Raw genomic sequence first — 18,845 nt, forward strand, 5'->3', positions numbered from 1 at the left:
TGGTTGCGATGGTAGATGCAATGGGGATCTGTCTGAAGGTTGTCCTCCCCCACCCACACTGCTCTCTTGGGTTCAGCTCCTAGGATGTGAGGCAGAAGCCCTGCCGTGGAATGGGGGTGGGAGGGGTTGTTCAAGTGGCTCTCTCTCCCTGCCCATGATGGGAGAGAAGATTCCCTTGGCTTGGGGGGGGAGGGGGTGCCCTGCGGGCCTGGCCTTGGCAGGGGGAAGCTCCAGCAGAGCTATAAGAGCTGTCGCCTTTCCCCCCTCCTCACAGAGGGGCAGGCCAAGCCAGGTGCTGTCGAGGGGCCGGGGGCAGCAAGAGAGGGGCGATGGGAGCCAGCAGCCGGCTGAGCCCCTGGACTGCCCACTGCCACATCTCTCGCTCCTTCTGGGCCGGGCGGCCCTGCTGGTCGGTGGCTCCGATGGTGGCTACCCAGCCGACCCCCTCCAGGGTGCTGCCCTTCGAGGCCATTCCCCGCAGCGGCCACAACGCCTGGCTCAACCTCTACCACTTCTGGCGGACCAACAGCTTCCAAAACCTCCACTACATCATGCAAAAAAATTTCCAACGCCTGGGACCCATCTACAGGTGAGGCCCGGCTAGCGGCACTGTTGGTGGGACCCCTGGCTGACTTTTCGAACTCTGAGCCTGGAGACCAGCAAGAGTTTGGGGTGATAAGATTTCGAGAGCCAAAGTGAAAGGAGCTTTGACTCTCAAAAGTTTATACTGCAAGAATTAAGGTTACTAAATTATATTGAGGTATTATAGGGTACCTGAATAATTATTTTCTATCAAGTAGAATCATAGAGTTGGTGTTAAAATAATTATTTATTAATAAATGTATTTTATTCAAAACTTAAATCTGTTTAAAGAAATGAATCTTTTATTTCCAACATTGGAAGGGACCACCAGGGTCATCTAGTCCAACCTCCTGGGGGATTCACAACTACCTCCCCCCCACACCCCCAGTGACCCCTTTATATATGCTTTTATATATCTTATAAAATTTAGCACTCTGTAAGAGAATAGAAAACTCTGTAAAGGGCATCATAAAGAACTAATTTGAGATTTTAAGGAGCGAGAATGAAGTTGCTATATCAATGTATTAATCTGTAAAGCTTGAACACAGGCATGTGCTTGTTTTCCCTTCCTTTACCCCTTGTTTTTGTACCCTAGTACATATTTTTTAAAATATATATATATATATATTTTAAAAGTTTATATTGCAAAAACCTTGTTGGTCTCTAAGGGGCTGCTGGATTCGAATCTAGCACCTTTTAGGATGTGACACAGAATTGGGAATTTCAGACGGCAACACGCCTTGGAGTTCATTTTGCAGTTTGAATGTGAAGCAATGGAGAGAGAGAGAGAGAGAGAGAGAGAGAGAGAGAGAGAGAGAGAGAGAGAGAGAGAGAGAGAGCCTGGAGGTGGGAGGTCGCCGCAGGCAGAACCCCACAGAGAATCCAACGCAGGGTTGGTATATTGGCTACCTGCTAGAGGCCGGCCCGTTTGCTGCTACTATGCTCTGCTTGTATAATTGTAAACAACAATGCTATCCCAAAGACTCCGGTGCTTCTAGGGCCTGGTGTTGCCTCCAGCTCTTCTCCCTGGTCAGGGAAGCTAGGAGTGCTGAGCATTATTTATAATGTTGTCAGTCTTTTCAAAGTGGATGTTCTCTGCCCATTCCAACCGGCGCTCCTCAATTCTCCTGTCTCAGCTCACTCATGAAAATATCGAATTGAACAGGCCCGGGCAATCTGATCTCTACAGAAGGCCACTAGCTTCTTCCCTTCAGTGGGCAAGTCTTCCTTGGAGCAAAACGTTCTCCATCCCCTCTATCAAATGTCTTTGAGTAGTGATTTCTTATTGCACTAAAATATTTTGGACGCCGCTAGATAAGGTGGACCGCACTTATTGCTTATCCCCTAACCTAGTCTATCTCTTATGTAAAGCCCTTAGGAGAAACCATTCATAGTTTTGGGATTGGGGTCATCAATATGCTGACGATACCCGGCTCTTCATCTCCCTACCCAAATCTCCTGGTGATCCGGTTGAGGTCTTCAGCCACTGCCCGACTACTGTGGTTAAATGCCGAAGAGTGAATAAATTGGAGGACATTGCGCTTCCCACCTTCAGTGGGGTTCAGCTGACCCTGGCTGACTCGCTTAAGAGCCGAGAGGTTATACTGGACCCAGTGTAACTATTGGAGAAGTAATTTTGGATGCAGCTGCAAAAAAACACTTTCTACCAACTTACTTTAGCTCCGAAGATGGCTCCCTACTATGACTCTGCCAATCTGGACACCTGGAGCCATGCCGTGGTAGCACTGAGATTAGACTTCTGTAATGCACTCTACATGGGTCTGCCCTTGGAATCTTCTTGGAGATTCCAGTTGGTTCAGAAGGCTACAGAACAGTTATGGTTGGGAGCTAGATGACGAAGAAGAAGAGTTGGTTTTTATATGCCGACTTTCTCTACCACTTAAGGAAGAATCAAACCGGTTTACGATCACCTTTCCTCCCCCTCCCCACAACAGACACCCTGTGAGGTAGGTGAGGCTGAGAGAGCTGTGACTAGCCCAAAGTCACCCAAAATGGTGGGCTCTCTCAGCCTGCACATTTGATTACTGAATTGTCTGGAACATTTTTGGAGCTTTTGTGGATAACGAATCCTCCTGCCTGAGGGCTGAAGTCTGGTCTTTCACAAGTTACACAGTGGAATTTGAGCCTCGGCCTCCCCAAGCCTGAAACCCAGCCAGGTTAGAACCTGTGAGGCTTGCCTGTCCACTTAAGGGCTGGGCTCTGTATAAGGTTGCCAGCCTCCAGGTGGGGCCTGGAGATCTCCCACTATTGCAACTCCAGACTAGACAGATCCCTTCTCCTGGAGAAAACGGCTGTTTTGGATGGTGGACCCTATAGTTGTATACCCCATTGAAGTCCCTCCCCTCCCCAAACCCCATCCTCTCCAGGCTTCACCCCTAAATCTGTAGGAATCTCCCAACCCAGCAATGGCAGCCCTAATTCTGTCTCATTTGGCAGGGAGACGGTGGGCACCCACGACAGCGTCAACGTGATGCTTCCCCGGGACGCTGCCCAGCTCTTCCAGTCGGAGGGGATCTACCCACGCCGGATGGGCATTGACGCCTGGATCGCCCACCGTCTGCTGCGGAACCACAAATGTGGTGTCTTCCTGATGTAAGTGAGGGCAATTGAGGGGCAGGACAGAGAGCAGGGGGTTGGACTGGAAGGGGTTGGACTGGATGGCCCTTGAGGTCTCTGAACTTCTAACAGAAATATATAATATGTCCCTTCAATCAACCTCTGTACCAGAGGACTGGAGAATGGCCAACGTAACACCCATTTATAAAAAAGGTTCCAGGGGGGACCCAGGAAATTACAGGCCAGTTAGCTTAACGTCTGTTCTGGGTAAATTAGTGGAAAGCATTATTAAAGATAGAATAGTCAAGCATATAGAAGGGCAGTCTGCTGGGTAAAACCCAACATGGCTTCTGTAAGGGTAGGTCCTGTCTCACTAACCTATTAGAGTTTTTTGAAAGTGTCAATAAGCATGTGGACAGGAATGAGCCTGTGGATATTGTGTATTTGGATTTCCAAAAAGCTTTTGACAAAGTCCCCCACCTAAGACTACTAAGCAAACTTCATAGTCGCGGGATAAGAGGACAAGTCCTCTTATGGATTGAGAACTGGCTGAAAAATAGGAAGCAGAGAGTAGGAAGCAATGGTCAGTTCTCCCAATGGCGGGATGTGAGCAGTGGGGTGCCTCAGGGATCTGTGTTGGGACCGGAGCTTTTCAGCCTGTTCATCAATGACCTGGAGTTGGGGTTAAACAGTGAAGTAGCCAAGTTTGCAGATGACACCAAATTATTTAGGGTGGTTAAAACAAAATCGGACTGTGAAGATCTCCAGAAGGATCTCTGCATACTGGAAGAATGGGCATTAAAATGGCAAATGAGATTCAATGTGAGTAAGTGTAAAGTGATGCATATTGGGACAAAAAATCCCAACTTCACATATACACTGATGGGATCTGTGCTGGCAGCAACAGACCAAGAAAGGGATCTTGGGGTGGTAGTGGATAGCTCAATGAAGATGTCAACCTAGTGTGTGGCTGCTGTAAAAAAGGCAAATTCCATGCTGGCCATAATTAGACGAGGAATAGAGAATAAAACTGCTGATATCATACTGCCGTTGTACAAACCTATGGTGAGACCACACTTGGAATACTGTGTACAGTTCTGGTCACCACGCCTAAAAAAGGATATTACAGAGCCTGAGAAGGTGCAGAAAAGAGCAACCAAAATGATTAGGGGACTAGAGCAACTGTCCTATGGAGAGCGGTTAAGACGCTTAGGGCTGTTTAGCTTGGAAAGAAGGCGGCTGAGGGGAGACATGATAGAGGTCTATAAAATTATGCATGGTTTGGAGAGAGTGGACAGGGAGAAGTTTTTCTCCCTCTCCCATAATACTAGAACACGGGGTCATCGGCTAAAGCTGGAGGGTGAGAGATTCAAAACAGATAAAAGGAAGTATTTTTTCACACAACGCATAGTTAAATTGTGGAACTCCCTGCCCCAGGATGTGGTAATGGCTACCAGCTTGGAGGGCTTTAAGAAGGAAGTGGACATACCGGTATTCATGGAGGAGAGGGGTATTCATGGATGTTAGTTAGAATGGATACTAGTCATGCTGCTTACCTATTCTCTCTAGTATCAGAGGAGCATGCCTATTATTTTGGGTGCAGTGGAACACAGGCAGGATGGTGCTGCTGCACTCGTCTTGTTTGTGGGCTTCCTAAAGGCACCTGGTTGGCCACTGTGTGAACAGACTGCTGGACTTGGTGGGCCTGGGTCTGATCCAGCAGGGCCTTTCTGATGTTCTTATGTCTCTTCCAACCTTGTGTGATTTTTTGTGATTTAGAGCCCACTTTTCCTCTTTGCAGCTTGGTGCTGTGGTTAATTTATTTGCATTCACCTCTCCATGACACTACTGGTTTGTGGCATAAGGGGGTGAAATTCCCAGTGCTAAAACCATCCATAATACACTTAAAACCCATTAACACCCCCTCAATAAAATGCCTGCAAATCAAATACCATTAAAGGCCGTTCAGATTAAATGGTTTTACAGGTAGGGTTGCCAACCTCCAGGTGGTGGCTGGAAATCCCTGGGATTACAACTGATCTTCAGGCTACAGAGATCAATTCCCCTTAGGGTTGCCAACCTCCAGGTACTAGCTGGAGATCTCCTGTTATTACAACTGATCTCCAGCCCATAGAGGTTGGATTCCCCTGGAGAAAATGGCCGCTTTGGCCATTGGACTGTATGGCACTGAAGTCCGTCCCCTCCCCAAACCCCGCCCTCCTTAGGTCCCACTGGTGGTAAAGAGGGGCCTGGCAACCCTAGTTCCCCTGGAGAAAATGGCTACTTTGGAAGGTGGACTCTGTGGCTTTGTACCCAATTGAAGTCCCTCCCCTCTCCAACCCCTCCCTTCCTCAGGCTCCACTCCCCCAAATCTCCAGGTGTTTCCTAACCCAGAGTTGGCAACCCTACTTAACAGGGCCTCCAAAAGCCTCCTCAAGATGGTGGCCTCCCACCTCCTTTAGGAGCCCCATCCCACAAGGTAGGAGCCACTCTGAGAAGGAACAGCCTCTAGCTGATGCCCAAGTCCGACACCTGAAGCAGGGGAACAATCAGAAGGTGGCAACTTGAGGAATGTAGATGGGGCATACAGGGAGAGACGGTTCTTCAAATATTACTCTTATTATATTTAAAATATTCCACCCTCCCCCCGCCAAAGCAGGGCTGGGGCAGTTCAAAACAGGAGTATAAAAACAACAGTTTACAAGCAAATAACAATAAAACGTGGGTTTTAGTTCACAACGAGCACCTTGACTTGAACCTGGAAACAACCTGGCAGTCAAGGACTCTGCTTGACACCCTGCCTGCCTTGAATGCAGACGGTCCCAGACTCCGCCCCTGGCAATTCCTCTTAAGAAGGAGTCTTGGATACCCAGGCTTGGGAAAACTCAAGAAGGGAAGCCGAGACACCACAGGGAATTGAAATGGATATTGGTGTGAGTGTGCGGGGGCGGGGAGTAACTGCACAAGGATTGTCACAGTCTCTGACATCTTACAGCACATGAACTATGATATTGTGTTGTACATATGCAGAAATATTCACTATAAAACCAAAACTACACACACAAACAACAAACTAAAACTACACAAACTAAACTGCAAACTATATAGCTGAATCGGTTCTTGTAGGTTAACCGGGTTGTGTGACTGTGGTCTTGGTATTTTCTTTCCTGACGTTTCGCCCACAGCTGTGGCAGGCATCTTCAGAGGAGTAACACTGAAGGTCAGTGTCTCTCAGTGTCAAGTGTGTAGGAAAAGCAATATATAATCAGAAGGGGGTTGGGTTTGAGCTGAGTCATTGTCCTGCAAAGTATTGAAGGTAATGTGCTAATCATTGTCCTGAAAGTATCAAGATAATGTGCTAATGAGGGTGTGGTACGTTAATGTGGAACCATTATATCCTGAAGTGATCTGTTAACATGTGGAATCCAAAGCTAATCCGCATGGATTCCACATGTTAACAGATCACTTCAGGATACAATGGTTCCACATTAACATACCACACCCTCATTAGCACATTATCTTGATACTTTCAGGACAATGATTAGCGCATTATCTTCAATACTTTGCAGGACAATGACTCAGCTCAAAGCCAACCCCCTTCTGACTATATATTACTCTTCCTACACACTTGACACTGAGAGAGACTGACCTTCAGTGTTACTCCTCTGAAGATGCCTGCGTCAGCGTCAGGAAACGTCAGGAAAGAAAATACCAAGACCACGGTCACACAACCCGGATAACCTACAAGAACCAATGAACTCTGACCGTGAAAGCCTTCGACAATATTATATAGCTGAAGTTTAGTTACTTTTAAGAAGGATAGAAAGCCTGGAAATATTAAACCAGAGGCTTATGTTTCTGAAATATACTGGCAAATATTTCAGGGTCAGAGCTGACTCAAGAATAGAGATGCTCTCCACCCTCCACAGTACAAGGCTATTCAGTGCTGACTAATGATGACATAATGCAATATAAGCAATAATTGTGTTTTATGATTTAAACATGTAAACATTATACTATTGATTCATAAATGAATGTAATGAAAGCGTATTATGCTGGAGATGAGAATGATGTTAAAATTTAATATGTAGAGTTATCACAAAGCTCAAAACGGATTGTTTATAGTTTAGTAAAATAGACTAAAGGAAAGGAAGTCCATATTTGGTAAAGTTGTTGAGTCCTGCTTAGTAGGTGACTATTTGAATAAGATAACATATCACTTCTCAGGGAGAGGTCCATTCTAAGAGTATAGTCACTCAGAGGCACGACCCGCTTCAGGATCTTTCTGTTGCAAATTCTGGGCCAGCTATGCCCCCCCCCGCCAGCATTTGCCCCACCCCATGCTTTCTTTATGCAGGAATGGGGAAGAGTGGCGGGCCGACCGGCTCATCCTCAACAAGGAGGTGATCAATCCAGCCGGCACCCTCAAGTTCCTGCCCTTTCTCAACACCGTGGCGGAGGACTTTGTCGATTTCATGCACCGGCGGGTGAGAAAGAACACACGGCGCCTGCTCACCATTGACCTTCGCCACGACCTCTTCCGCTTCACCTTGGAAGGTAGGCTGGTGCTGAAACCCACCCCAAAGCCAGGCCACCTGCTCTGCCCAGCGCAACCACCCTGATTCTCCCCAAAGCCCTCAGTAACGTCTCCGTCAGGCCAGGCGAGACCCGTGGCTCAGAAGGCGACCCCTTTAACAGCCCTCAGTGGCTCCATGGGGAGGGGCCATAGCTCAGTTTGTAGAGCATCTGCTGGGCATGCAGGAGGTTCCAGGTTCAATCCCCGGCATCTCCAGTTAAAGCGACTAGGCAAGAGGGTGATGTGAAAGACTTCTGCCTGAGATCCTTGGAGAACCGCTACCTGTCTGAGTACACAACACTGACTTGGATGGACCAAGGGGGTCTGGTTCAGTAGACGGCAGCTTCATGTGTTCATGTGTGTTCATTCCATAGAGTGAAATGCCAGATCCTGGTTGGTCCCTGGAGAAGAAAGGCCCCAGAGTGCCCGGGGGGGCTGATATCTCTGTGTGTGTGTTCCTTGGAGACTGGGTGCCCCCAAGTGAACACCAGCAAGACCTTTGGCTCCTGCTGCCTCTTCTGCCTCTGTGCTGGTGACTTGCTGGGGGAGCCCTCACTGTTTCTCCGGGCTGCCTGTTTCTGTTCTCGACTTTACAGTGTCTTTCCTGTGGGCTGGGGTCTGCGCAGCTGGGTGCCTTCACACAGCCAAAGGAAAATAGCATTATATGCCTTTTGTGGGGAGATGGGTTGGGGGTAGGCTTCAGGAAGACGGGAAATACACCAAGAGGGGGAGGGACGGCTCGGCACACAGTCGTTCTGCCTTGAGGAGTACAGTCCAAGCCTCCACGGCCCACCAGCTGAGCCCTCGTTGAGGCCCCCCCACATGGAAGGACCAGAGCGGAGGCAAGCCTGGGCTTCCGGTCGACTGGGCTGTGGTCCCAGGTCAGTTTGTCCAAGACAGAGGGACCCCTCCCCGCCCTAGTGGGGCATTTGTAAATCCTCTGTGCGGGCGAGGGTTGCCAGGCCCCCTCGGCCACCGGCTGGAGATGACGGGGGCTAGGGTTGCCAGATCCAGGTTGGGAAACTCCTGGAGATTTGGGGGTGGAGCCTGGAGGGGACAGGGACCTCAGTGGGGCGCAATGCCCCAGAGGTCTCCCTCCAAAGCAGCCATTTTCTCCATTGGAACTGATCTCTGAAGTTTGGAGATGAACTGTTGTTCTAGGGCCGTGTTGGCGAACCTATGGCACGCGTGCCAACTCCGTCACGCGTAGCCCTCTCTGCCGGCACGCGCAGCTCAGCTGGGCAACAGGGGCTGGAGTGGTTCACAGCCCCCGCCGCCTTCCCTGCACTCCCCCCCGCCCAAGCACCCTGTGGGGCCCGGAGCCGGCCGCTCCCTCCCCCGCCTCGTGGCACAGCGCCTCCGGGACGGCGTGGCGCGGGGCTGGGGGAGCCCGGAGCGGGAAAGGGCATCGGCCTCGCCTCCTCCTCAGCGGCCAGCGTGGACCAGATCCGGGCGGGTGGCTCTTTCTGGACTCCCTCCTTGGCGCGGCAAGCGGGGCCGGGGAGGCTCTGCAAAGTCCAGCTCTCCTTAGGGACTGGGGGGGGGGGAGAGAAGGACTTTCTTCGGGCTGGCCGAGGGAGGAAGAAGAGGAGGAGGAGGGTCGGGGGGTTACAGAAAAGGGGGCTTGGGGTTCAGTCCTGCCTTCTTTGGACCTCCCAGGGGCTCCGGGGGACGCGCGAGCGGCCCAGGCAGATTACAGCGGCCCCGCTCCGCCCCCGCCGGCTACACCACCACATGTCTGGGGAGCGGGAAGCAGAGATGGCCACCCCGCCGGCACAGCAGTCTCCCCGAGAGGAAGCGGGGTGTGTGTGTGCGTGCGTGCCAGAATGGAGCAGAGGGGTGGGGGGGAGATCTTATGCTGGGGTGTGTGTGTGTGAGAGAGAGAGAGAGAGAGAGAGAAAGAAGGAAGGCTTTTCTGTCTCTGGCCATTCGAGCATGGGAGGTTTTGCTTTGGATTTGCCGCTCTCCAGATGCACATTTCCCCCTTCCAAATTCTCAAAACTAATCAGTAAGTCCCCCTGCAGAGTTTTGAGAATCCGGATGGGGAAAATGTGCATCTGGAGAGCGGCAAATCCAAGGCAAAACCTGCCATGCATAAATGGCCTCTTTCTTTCTCTGTCTCCCTCTGTCCTTTTCTTTACCTACTTTTCTTTCTCTCCCTCGCTCCATTTCTTTCTCCCTTTCTCTCTCTTTTTCTTTTTTTTCTCTCCCTCCCTTCCTTCCCTTTCCCCCTCCCTTCCCTTCTTTTCTTCCTTCCTTCCTTCTTTCCCTCCAGCGGCTTCTCCAGCGCCCTCTGGGTCTGCGGGCGGAGGGGCATGCAGTTTGGCAATTGCACTTTGGCAATTGGACTCTATGGCACTGAAGTCCTTCCCCAAACCCCGCCCTTCTCAGGCGCCACCCCAAAAACCTCCCACTCATGGCAAAGAGGAACTTGGCAACCCTAGCCTCTCCCTCTGGGCCCCCTCTGGGGGTGGTATTCAGGTTAAATTGTCGCATTGGCACTCGGCGATAAATAAGTGGGTTTTCAGTTGCAGTTTGGGCACTCAGTCTCTAAAAGGTTCGCCATCACTGTTCTAGGGGATTCCCAGGTCCCACCTGGAGGCTGGCATGCCTAGTGTGGGATGCTGTGTGAGCTCCAGGCCTGGGAGCGCAGCTGGCCTTCAGGGTTCTGTTTCTCAGAGGTTTGTTAGGACTGCTTACTCTCCATTTGCGTGATAACTGTAATCTACCATGGGAACCAGGCTCAGCCTGGTAACCAACTGTGCCTTTGGTTTTCTGTATATGTTCCAACCTGCTTGTATTCCCCCCAGTAGAGTCCTCGTACCTTCCCCTGTAAGTTCCTGCTACTCACCTTATGCTCCCCAAATAAACCAGCTTCTTCGAATACCCTGTCTGGACGTTTGGTGATTGGGGTTCAACAGGTGAACTCAGACCTTACATCCTGACACATTGCAGCTGACCCGTGGGAGCCCTTCTACATAGGAATGCTGCCACGTGTAAACTGGCCCCCAGAGAGAGAAGAGGGGTGGCTGGGAGTGGCTGGCTGCTCTGACCCTCCGCACGCGGCCCCCTGCCCCTCCTCTCCCCGGCAGCCAGCAGCTACGCCTTGTACGGGGAGCGCCTGGGCCTGCTGGAGGAGAGCCCCAGCCCTGAGTCCCTTCACTTCATCCATGCCGTGGAGACGATGCTGCGGACCACCCTGCCTCTGCTCTTCATCCCGCCGGGCGTCATGCGCTGGGCCAACCACAAGCTCTGGCAAGACCACATGGACGCCTGGGACTCCATCTTCAAGCACGGTCAGCCCTGTAGCCCTCCCTGGGAGTGGGTGGGGACCCCCCCTTCCTCCCCACAGAATGTGGTGGGACTTTCCAGTGGGCAGAGGGAAGCGGCCTAGCTGGAGACCAAACAGGCAACGCTTTGGGAAAGGCGAGGACTTCAAGGTGGTCGCTCAGAGTCATTTTTTACTTCTAGTCCCAGAGCAGCATTTTCCTGGCCTCCTGTTGTGTTCTAATTCTGTGGTTCCGTTCTCTGCATTGTGTGACATATCATACCTGATCATTTTTTGTGTTGTTTCTAATTGTTCTAATCCTAGTCTTATTGCACCTTGACCTGGACAACCCAGGCTAGCCCCGTCTCATCAGATCTCAGCTGCTAAGCCAGCGTGGTGTAGTGGTTAAGAGTAGTGGTTTGGAGAAGTGGAGAACCGGGCTCAATTCCCCACTCCTTCACATGAGCGGCGGAGGCTAATCTGGTGAACTGGATTTGTTTCCCCGCTCCTCCACAGGAAGCCATCTGGGTGACCTTGGGCTAGTCACAGCTCTCTTAGAGCTCTCTCAGCCCCACCTACCTCTCAGGGTGACTGTTGTGGGGAGGGGAAGGGGAGGCGATTGTAAGCCGTTTTGATTCTTCCTTAAGTGGTAGAGAAAGTCGGCATATAAAAAACAACTCTTCTTCTTCTAAGCAGGGTCAGCCCTGGTTAGTACTTGGATGGGAGACCACCAAAGAAGTCCAGGGCTGCTATGCAGAGACAGACATTGGCAAACCGCCTCTGTAAGTATTTTGCCTTGACCTGGATGCACCAGGCTAGCCCGATCTCGTCAGATCTTGGAAGGGTTGGCCCTGGTCAGTGTTGGGATGGGAGACCAAGGAAGTCCAGGGCTGCTAGAGAGGCAGACAATGGCAAACCACCTCTGAACCTCCCTTGCCATAACAACCCTACAGGGTCTCCACAACTCAGCTGTGACTTGATGGCAAAAAAACCCCACCCTCTTATTGCGTGGTTTATTAGATCGCTCATGCTGTCGTGCTATTGGATTGCATGGTGTTATACTGTGCAATCCGTCTTGAATCTCAGCGAGAAAGGCAGGCTATAAAAACAGTTATAAGAACACAAAGTATAAATCTGGTCTCAAGGCAAGCAGGGACGTCACCGTGGCCTGCTGTGGTTTCATCACCGTCTCCCTGCTTCTCCAGCGGACAAATGCATACAGAACATTTACCAGGAATTCTGCCTCGGAAAGCCCCGCAAGTACTCCGGGATCATGGCCGAGCTGCTGCTGCACGCCGAATTGCCCCTGGACTCCATCAAGGCCAACATGACGGAGTTCACGGCCGGCTCTGTTGACACAGTGAGTTGCCCGCATGGCGAGGCTGGCTCAGGAGCCGTAGCGGGACTAAATAGTTCCCCGGGGCAGGTTGTGGCCATGGCCTGCCTAGGCAGTAGAGTTGCCCTCCGGAGTTACTATTCGCTGCCTGGGAGAGCATCAGAGAGACCCCTGCCCAGGGTGCCTGTCTGAACACATCCAAGAAGACTGCTGCTTCCATTGAAAACAATGACTTGGCACTTCACAGTTTAGAAAAGGGACAAAGAAGAAGGGTCATGATAGAGGTTTATAAAATTCTGGACTGGGTAGAGAGAGTTGACAAAGAGAACTTTTTTCTCCCTCTCCCAAAATACTAGAACTCAAGGGCATCCAATTAAGTTGATGGGCAGCAACTTGAGAACAGACAAAAGGCAATACTTCTTTCATAGAACCATAGAGTTGGAAGGGGACCACCAGGGTCATCTAGTCCAACCCCCTGCACGTCTTTACACAGAGAGTGATTAAAATTTGTGGAATTTGCTGCCAGAGGATGTAGTGATGGCCACAGGCATAGATAGCTTCGAAAGTGGATTAGACAGATTCATGGAGGAGAGTTCTATCAGTGGTGACTCGAGGGAACCTCCACATTCAGAGGCCTCTGAATCCTAGTGCTGGGAGAGAGCCAGCATGGTGTAGTGGTTAAGAACGGTGGTTTGGGGCGGTGGACTCTGATCTGGAGAACCGGGTTTGATTCCCCACTCCTCCACATGAGTGGCGGAGGCCAATCTGGTGAACTGGATTTGTTTCCCCACTCCTCCACCTGAAGCCAGCTGGGTGACCTTGGGCTAGTCACACTCTCTCAGCCCCACCGACCTCACAGGGTGTCTGTTGTGGGGAGGGGAAGGGAAGGTGGTTGTAAGCCGATTTGAGTGGCAGAGAAAGTCGACATATAAAAACCAACTCTTCTAACATCATAGGAGGGTCTCGGCCTCTCTGCCCTGTTGCAGGACCTCCAGAGGAACCGGGTTGCCACTGTGTGAGACAGGATGCTGGACTAGATGGACCCTCGCTGGTCTGATCCAGCAGGGCTCTTCGTATGTTCTTGTGGGATCTAGTTTGGAATCCATCGGCCATGATAATGGATCTGGCTGGGCTTTGAAAGTTGCCGGCTGGAAAGTTCTCTCTCCGACGATGTTCCTTCCCCGCCCAGACAGCCATGCCTCTGCTCTTCACCCTCTTCGAACTGGCCCGCAACCCACACGTCCAGACAGCAATTCGGGAAGAGATCAAGGCGGCCGAGGCCCACGGGCCCAAGGAGCTGTCCAAGCTTCTGAACTCCCTGCCCCTCCTCAAGGCAGCCATCAAGGAGACCCTAAGGTAAGGGGGACGCCTTCCACTCTGCATCCGTCTCCCAGAACATTCAGGGATACCAGATTCATTCTGGGACACCGAATCAACATTTCAGATATCAGGAAAGGAATGGAAGTGGTTTGGGTTTGCTGCCCTGAAAGAAGGCCTTTGCCTGCCCCCAAGGGCTTCTGCAGTCTCTGGGGGGTGAGGTGGGCAGGGCTGCATCCCTATTGTTGCATCCTGTGAAATGACTAACCAGATGCTGGCGTCTCCCACTCGGGAGGGGCCGTGGCTCAGTGGTAGAGCTTCTGCTTGGCATGCCAAAGGTCCCAGGTTCAATCCCCAGCATCTACAGTTAAAGGGACCGGGCAGATAGGTGATGTGAAAGACCCCTGCCTGAGACCCTGGAGAGCCTCTGTCAGTCTGAGTAGGCAATACTGACCTTGATGGACCAAAGGGGGTCTGATTCAGTATAAGGCAGCTTCATGTGTGTGTTCACTCCCTTCTGCAAAGGCGGCAAGGTGTCCAACAGTACTGTTTCTATTGCAGGCTCTACCCTGTGGGCATTACTGTCCAGCGCTACCCGACACAAGACATGGTGATCCAGAATTACTGTGTGCCAGCCGGGGTAAGTATTCCCTGGCTTGCAGGCTCAACCCCCCACCCCACCCTGAAGGGTCTGAGCATTTCCTACTAACCTCTTGCATTTGCAGATCTCCTCTCTCATATCTCTTGAGAAGCAATGATCAAGGGGGGGCGGGCTTGTCTTTCTGTTTCCCCACCTGCCTTCCAGGGGTTCTGCCAATTTGTTTTAAGCTCTTTAGGTTTTTCACGTAAAACCTGACAGATAATGACATCCCTCAGTCACTATGCAGGATGTTCCACTAGAGCAACAGAAGAATTTCTGCCATTTGATCAAAAGTAGCAAGTAGGGTTGCCAGCTCTGGGTTGGGGGATGTCTGGAGATTTGGGGGTGGATCCTGGGAGGGGGCAGGGTTTGGGGAGAGGAGGGACCTCAGTTTTGGGCACTGCAATTTAAGAAGGACGTAGACAAGCTGGAACGTGTCCAGAGGGCAACAAAGATGGTGAGGGGTCTGGAGACCAAGCCCTATGAGGAAAAGTTGAAGGAGCTGGGTATGTTTACCCTGGAGAGAAAATTGAGAGGTGATATGATAACCATCTTCAAGTACTTGAGGGGCTGTCATATTGAGGATGGTGCTGAGTTGTTTTCTGTTGCACCAGGTCGGACCAGAACCAACGGGTTGAAATTAAATCAAAAGAGTTTCCGTCTAGACATCAGGAAGGACTTCCTAACAGTCAGAGGGGTTCCTCAGTGGAGCAGGCTTCCTCGGGAGGTGGTTAGCTCTCCTTCCCCGGAGGTTTTTAAGCAGAGGCTAGATGGCCATCTGTCAGCAATGCTGATTCTATGATTCAATGCTGTTTCTAAGCAGATGATGAGAGGGAGGACACCTTGGCCATCTTCTGGGCATGGAGTAGGGGTCACTGGAAGTGGGGGGGAGGTAGTTCAGAATTTCCTGCATTGTGCAGGGGTCGGACTAGATGACCCTGGGGGGTCCCTTCCAACTCTGTGATTCTATGATTCAGGGTACAATGCCATACAGTCCATTCAGTGAGAGGATCAAAGAATCCAGACAACTCTAAGGATACAGACTCTCACTCTCTCTCCGGACAGACCCTGTGCCAGGTGGGGCTCTACGCGATGGGCCGCAGCCCAGAAATCTTCAGCGACCCCGAGCTCTACAGCCCCCAGCGCTGGCTCAGCAAGGGCGACCACAGCTTCAGAGCCCTGGGCTTTGGCTTCGGCGTACGGCAGTGCATTGGCCGGCGCTTGGCCGAAGCAGAGATGACGCTCTTCCTCTTCCATGTGAGTTCAGGGGAAAAGCAGGCGGGGGCATCAAGGAAGGGCCATCTTCTGGACCAACTGAGGCTGGCTTGACCCCCAGTGCAATCCTCTGCAGGGTTACTCCAGCGTAAGCCCACTGAACTCAAAGGGTTTATACTGGAGTGACTCTGCATAGGACCAGGCAGTCCAGCTACTGCAAGCCGGCCGTTCTGCACCTCTGCTTCCTCACTTGGCTTTGCAGTTTGGTGAATATGAAGGGGTTTTTTTAAAGGCAAGAATGATGAGAAAGGGCCCCCTCCACTGGGGGGGGGCACCCACTGGGGGCCCCCACCCCCACTCACAGCCCAAACACCTCCAGCCTCACCTCCACTGTGGTTGTTGTTTCAGCTCCTGCGGAACTTCAAGATCGACACCGTTTCCAAGGCAGACATTAAAACCGTTTTTGGCTTCATCCTTATGCCGGAGAAACCCCCGCTGCTCACCTTCAGGCCTGTTGACTAGGCCCCGGGGAACCGAGCCCTGGCCTCCCCCCTCTTTTGACGTGTGACCACCCAATCTGGCCATTAGCAGACATCGTCCCTCTCCCCCCCCCCCAACAAAGCTCAACTGGAGCTTCCAACCTGGGCCTCTTGGGAGAGGGGACATGCAGAGCTTCCACTCCCCCACCTAGTTTTACAAAGGAAAACCAGGCTCTCTCCATACTGACATCCTTTAAAGAAACAGGGGAACAAATCACCATGATTCCCCACTCCTCAATCAAAGTAGGGGACGGGCTGTGGCTCAGTGGTAGAGCATCTCCTTGGCATGCAGAAAGTCCCAGGTTCAATCCCCGGCATCTCCAGTTCAAGGAACCAGGGAGGTAGGTGATGTGAAAGACCTCCGCCTGAGACCCTGGAGAGCCGCTGCTGGTCTGAGTAGACAATACGGACTTTGATGGACCCTCAAGGGTCTAATACAGTATAAGGCAGCTTCACGTGATCACCGCAGCTTTCCACAGAAGAGGGAGAGATATGTTTCATAATGACAAACGGGCCCAGGAATAGATCCAAGGTATTTATTTTTCTGTTGAACTGCTTCCCTTTGCTTCACAAGGCTCCACCAACAGAGTCTGACTTTCATTTTTGTGAAGGCAAGAGGTGCGGCTGGGCCACAGGAAATGAAGAAGAGTTGGTTTTTATACACCAATTTTCTCTACCTTTTAGGAGCCTCAAAGCAAGTTACAATGTCCTTCCCTTTCTCTCCCCGCAATAGCCACCTTGTGAGGTAGGTGAGGCTGAGAGAGTTCTGAGAGAGTTGTGACTAGCCCAAGGTCACCCTGCTGGCTTCATGGGGAGGAGTGGGGAAACCAACCCCGTTCTCCAGATTAGTCTGCCGCGCTTAACCACCACACCACCCTGGCTCTCGGGCAGGGAAGCTGCTTCCCCACTTGCCTACTATGCACTGTTTCATCTGGTGACAGTTAAGGAACAGGCAGAAATGCCCAGTGAAGGGTGGGGGGCGGGCACAGCCCAGCAGCTGCATTCAGGAGGGGCAATTAAAATTTGGGTTTCACTCACACCTTCTAGCCCACCCCTTAGACAAATTCTGGGGTGTTTGCTGCTGCCGCTGCCACACTGGTGAATCACCACGTTTCATGTCCTTGTGCACGGAAAACCCCACCAAGTGGTCGGGGCCCAAGCTAGATGGTGCTGTAGTGGAGCACAAATCAGCCACAAAGAGACCTTTCTTAGAATCCAGGAACGCAGCTGAAAATGGAGCCGACCCGTAAGTCAGAGCATCAAAGGATTCTAACCCCATTCTTTAAAGCATATCCAAGGCAATTTAGGACACATTTAGGCAGCAAGATCAACATCCTTCATCCAGATTACACGGCAGTGTGCCTGTCATCTGACATTTCCTAATAAATAACGATTTATAAAGACGTCCTGATTTTGCCTGCACATTCAGAGGTTCTGCCCCTGCCTTGTCTAAACCCTAATGAGTTAAGAACATACGGACAGCCCTGCTGGATCACACCGAGGCCCATCAAGTCCAGCAGTCTGTTCACACAATGGCCAACCACACAGTGCCTCTAGGAAGCCCACAAACAAGGCGACTGAAGCAGCATTATCCTGCCCTGTGCTCCACGGCACCTAATATAATAGGCCTGCTCCTCTGATCCTGGAGAGAATTGGCATGCATCATGACTAGTATCCATTTTAACTAGTAGCCGTGAATACCCCTCTCCTCCATGAACATGCCCACTCCCCTCTTCAAGCCTTCCAAGTTGGCAGCCATCACCACATCCTGGGGCAGGGAGTTCCACAATTTAACAATGCGTTGTGTAAATAAATCTTTCCTTTTATCACTTTTGAATCTCTCACCCTCCAGCTTCAGCAGATGACCTCGTGTTCTAGTATTATGAGAGAGGGAGAAAAGCTTCTCCCTGTCCACTCTCCCCACGCCATGCATAATTTTATAGGCCTCTATCATGTCTCCCCTCAGCCGCCTTCTTTCCAAGCTGAACAGCCCTAAGCATTTTAACCGCTCCTCACAGGGCCGTTGATCTAGTCCCCCGATCATTTTGATTGCCCTTTTCTGCACTTTCTCAAGCTCTGCAATATCCCTTTTTAGCTGTGGTGACCAGAACTGTACACAGTACAGTTAGGAGTGGGTAGAGGAAAGGATGGCTGCCATCTTGGAGGGCTTTAAGAGGGGAGTGGACATATTCATGGAGGAGAGGGGTATTCATGGCTATTAGTTAGAATGGATACTAGTCATGCTGCATACCTATTCTCTCCAGGATCAGAGGAGCATGCCTATTATTTTGGGTGCGGTGGAACACAGGCAGGATGGTGCTGCTGCAGTCGTCTTGTTTGTGGCTTCCTAGAGGCCCCTGGTTGGCCACTGTGTGAACAGACTGCTGGACTTGATGGGCCTTGGTCTGATCTAGCAGGGCTTTTCTTATGTTCTTATGTCCGTACTCAAGGGAGACACAGACTTTCTCGTTCAGAGTATGTCTCCCTTGGAACCTCCAGGTGTGGGTGCTGGCACCGAGGCTGCATGCCCCGCGAGGAGGCTGGTGGCAGGGGCAGTGGGCACATTTGGAGGACTTCTTTTATTCCTCTGCACCTGTAATCAGAGAACACAGGAGAGCAGAGATTCAGGAAAAGGCAGAGACTGCTGCGCTTGGCTGACAGATGCCAGAAGCAGAAGGGAAAGTCGATGCAATGCCAAGAATACAAGAAGAGGCCAGACGCTGCTTCAGATGGCCCTGATCTCACCCTTCTAAGAACATCAGAAGAGCCCTGCTGGATCAGACCAGTAGTTTATC

General features: G+C 51.3%; 1 protein-coding gene across 1 annotated transcript; it reads left to right on the forward strand.

Annotated features, from left to right (window-relative positions):
* The first annotated feature begins 329 nt into the window (after positions 1-329).
* LOC130482042 (cytochrome P450 11B, mitochondrial-like) lies at positions 330-16,033 on the forward strand. Its single transcript, XM_056854851.1, has 9 exons — positions 330-589; positions 3,040-3,195; positions 7,517-7,716; positions 10,828-11,031; positions 12,209-12,363; positions 13,529-13,695; positions 14,218-14,296; positions 15,362-15,553; positions 15,920-16,033. The coding sequence occupies exons 1-9, from the start codon at positions 330-332 to the stop codon at positions 16,031-16,033; spliced, it is 1,527 nt and encodes a 508-aa protein (XP_056710829.1).
* The last annotated feature ends 2,812 nt before the right edge of the window (positions 16,034-18,845 follow it).

This window comes from Euleptes europaea, chromosome 8 (genome assembly GCF_029931775.1).
Source record: "Euleptes europaea isolate rEulEur1 chromosome 8, rEulEur1.hap1, whole genome shotgun sequence".
Classification (NCBI taxonomy): domain Eukaryota; kingdom Metazoa; phylum Chordata; class Lepidosauria; order Squamata; family Sphaerodactylidae; genus Euleptes; species Euleptes europaea.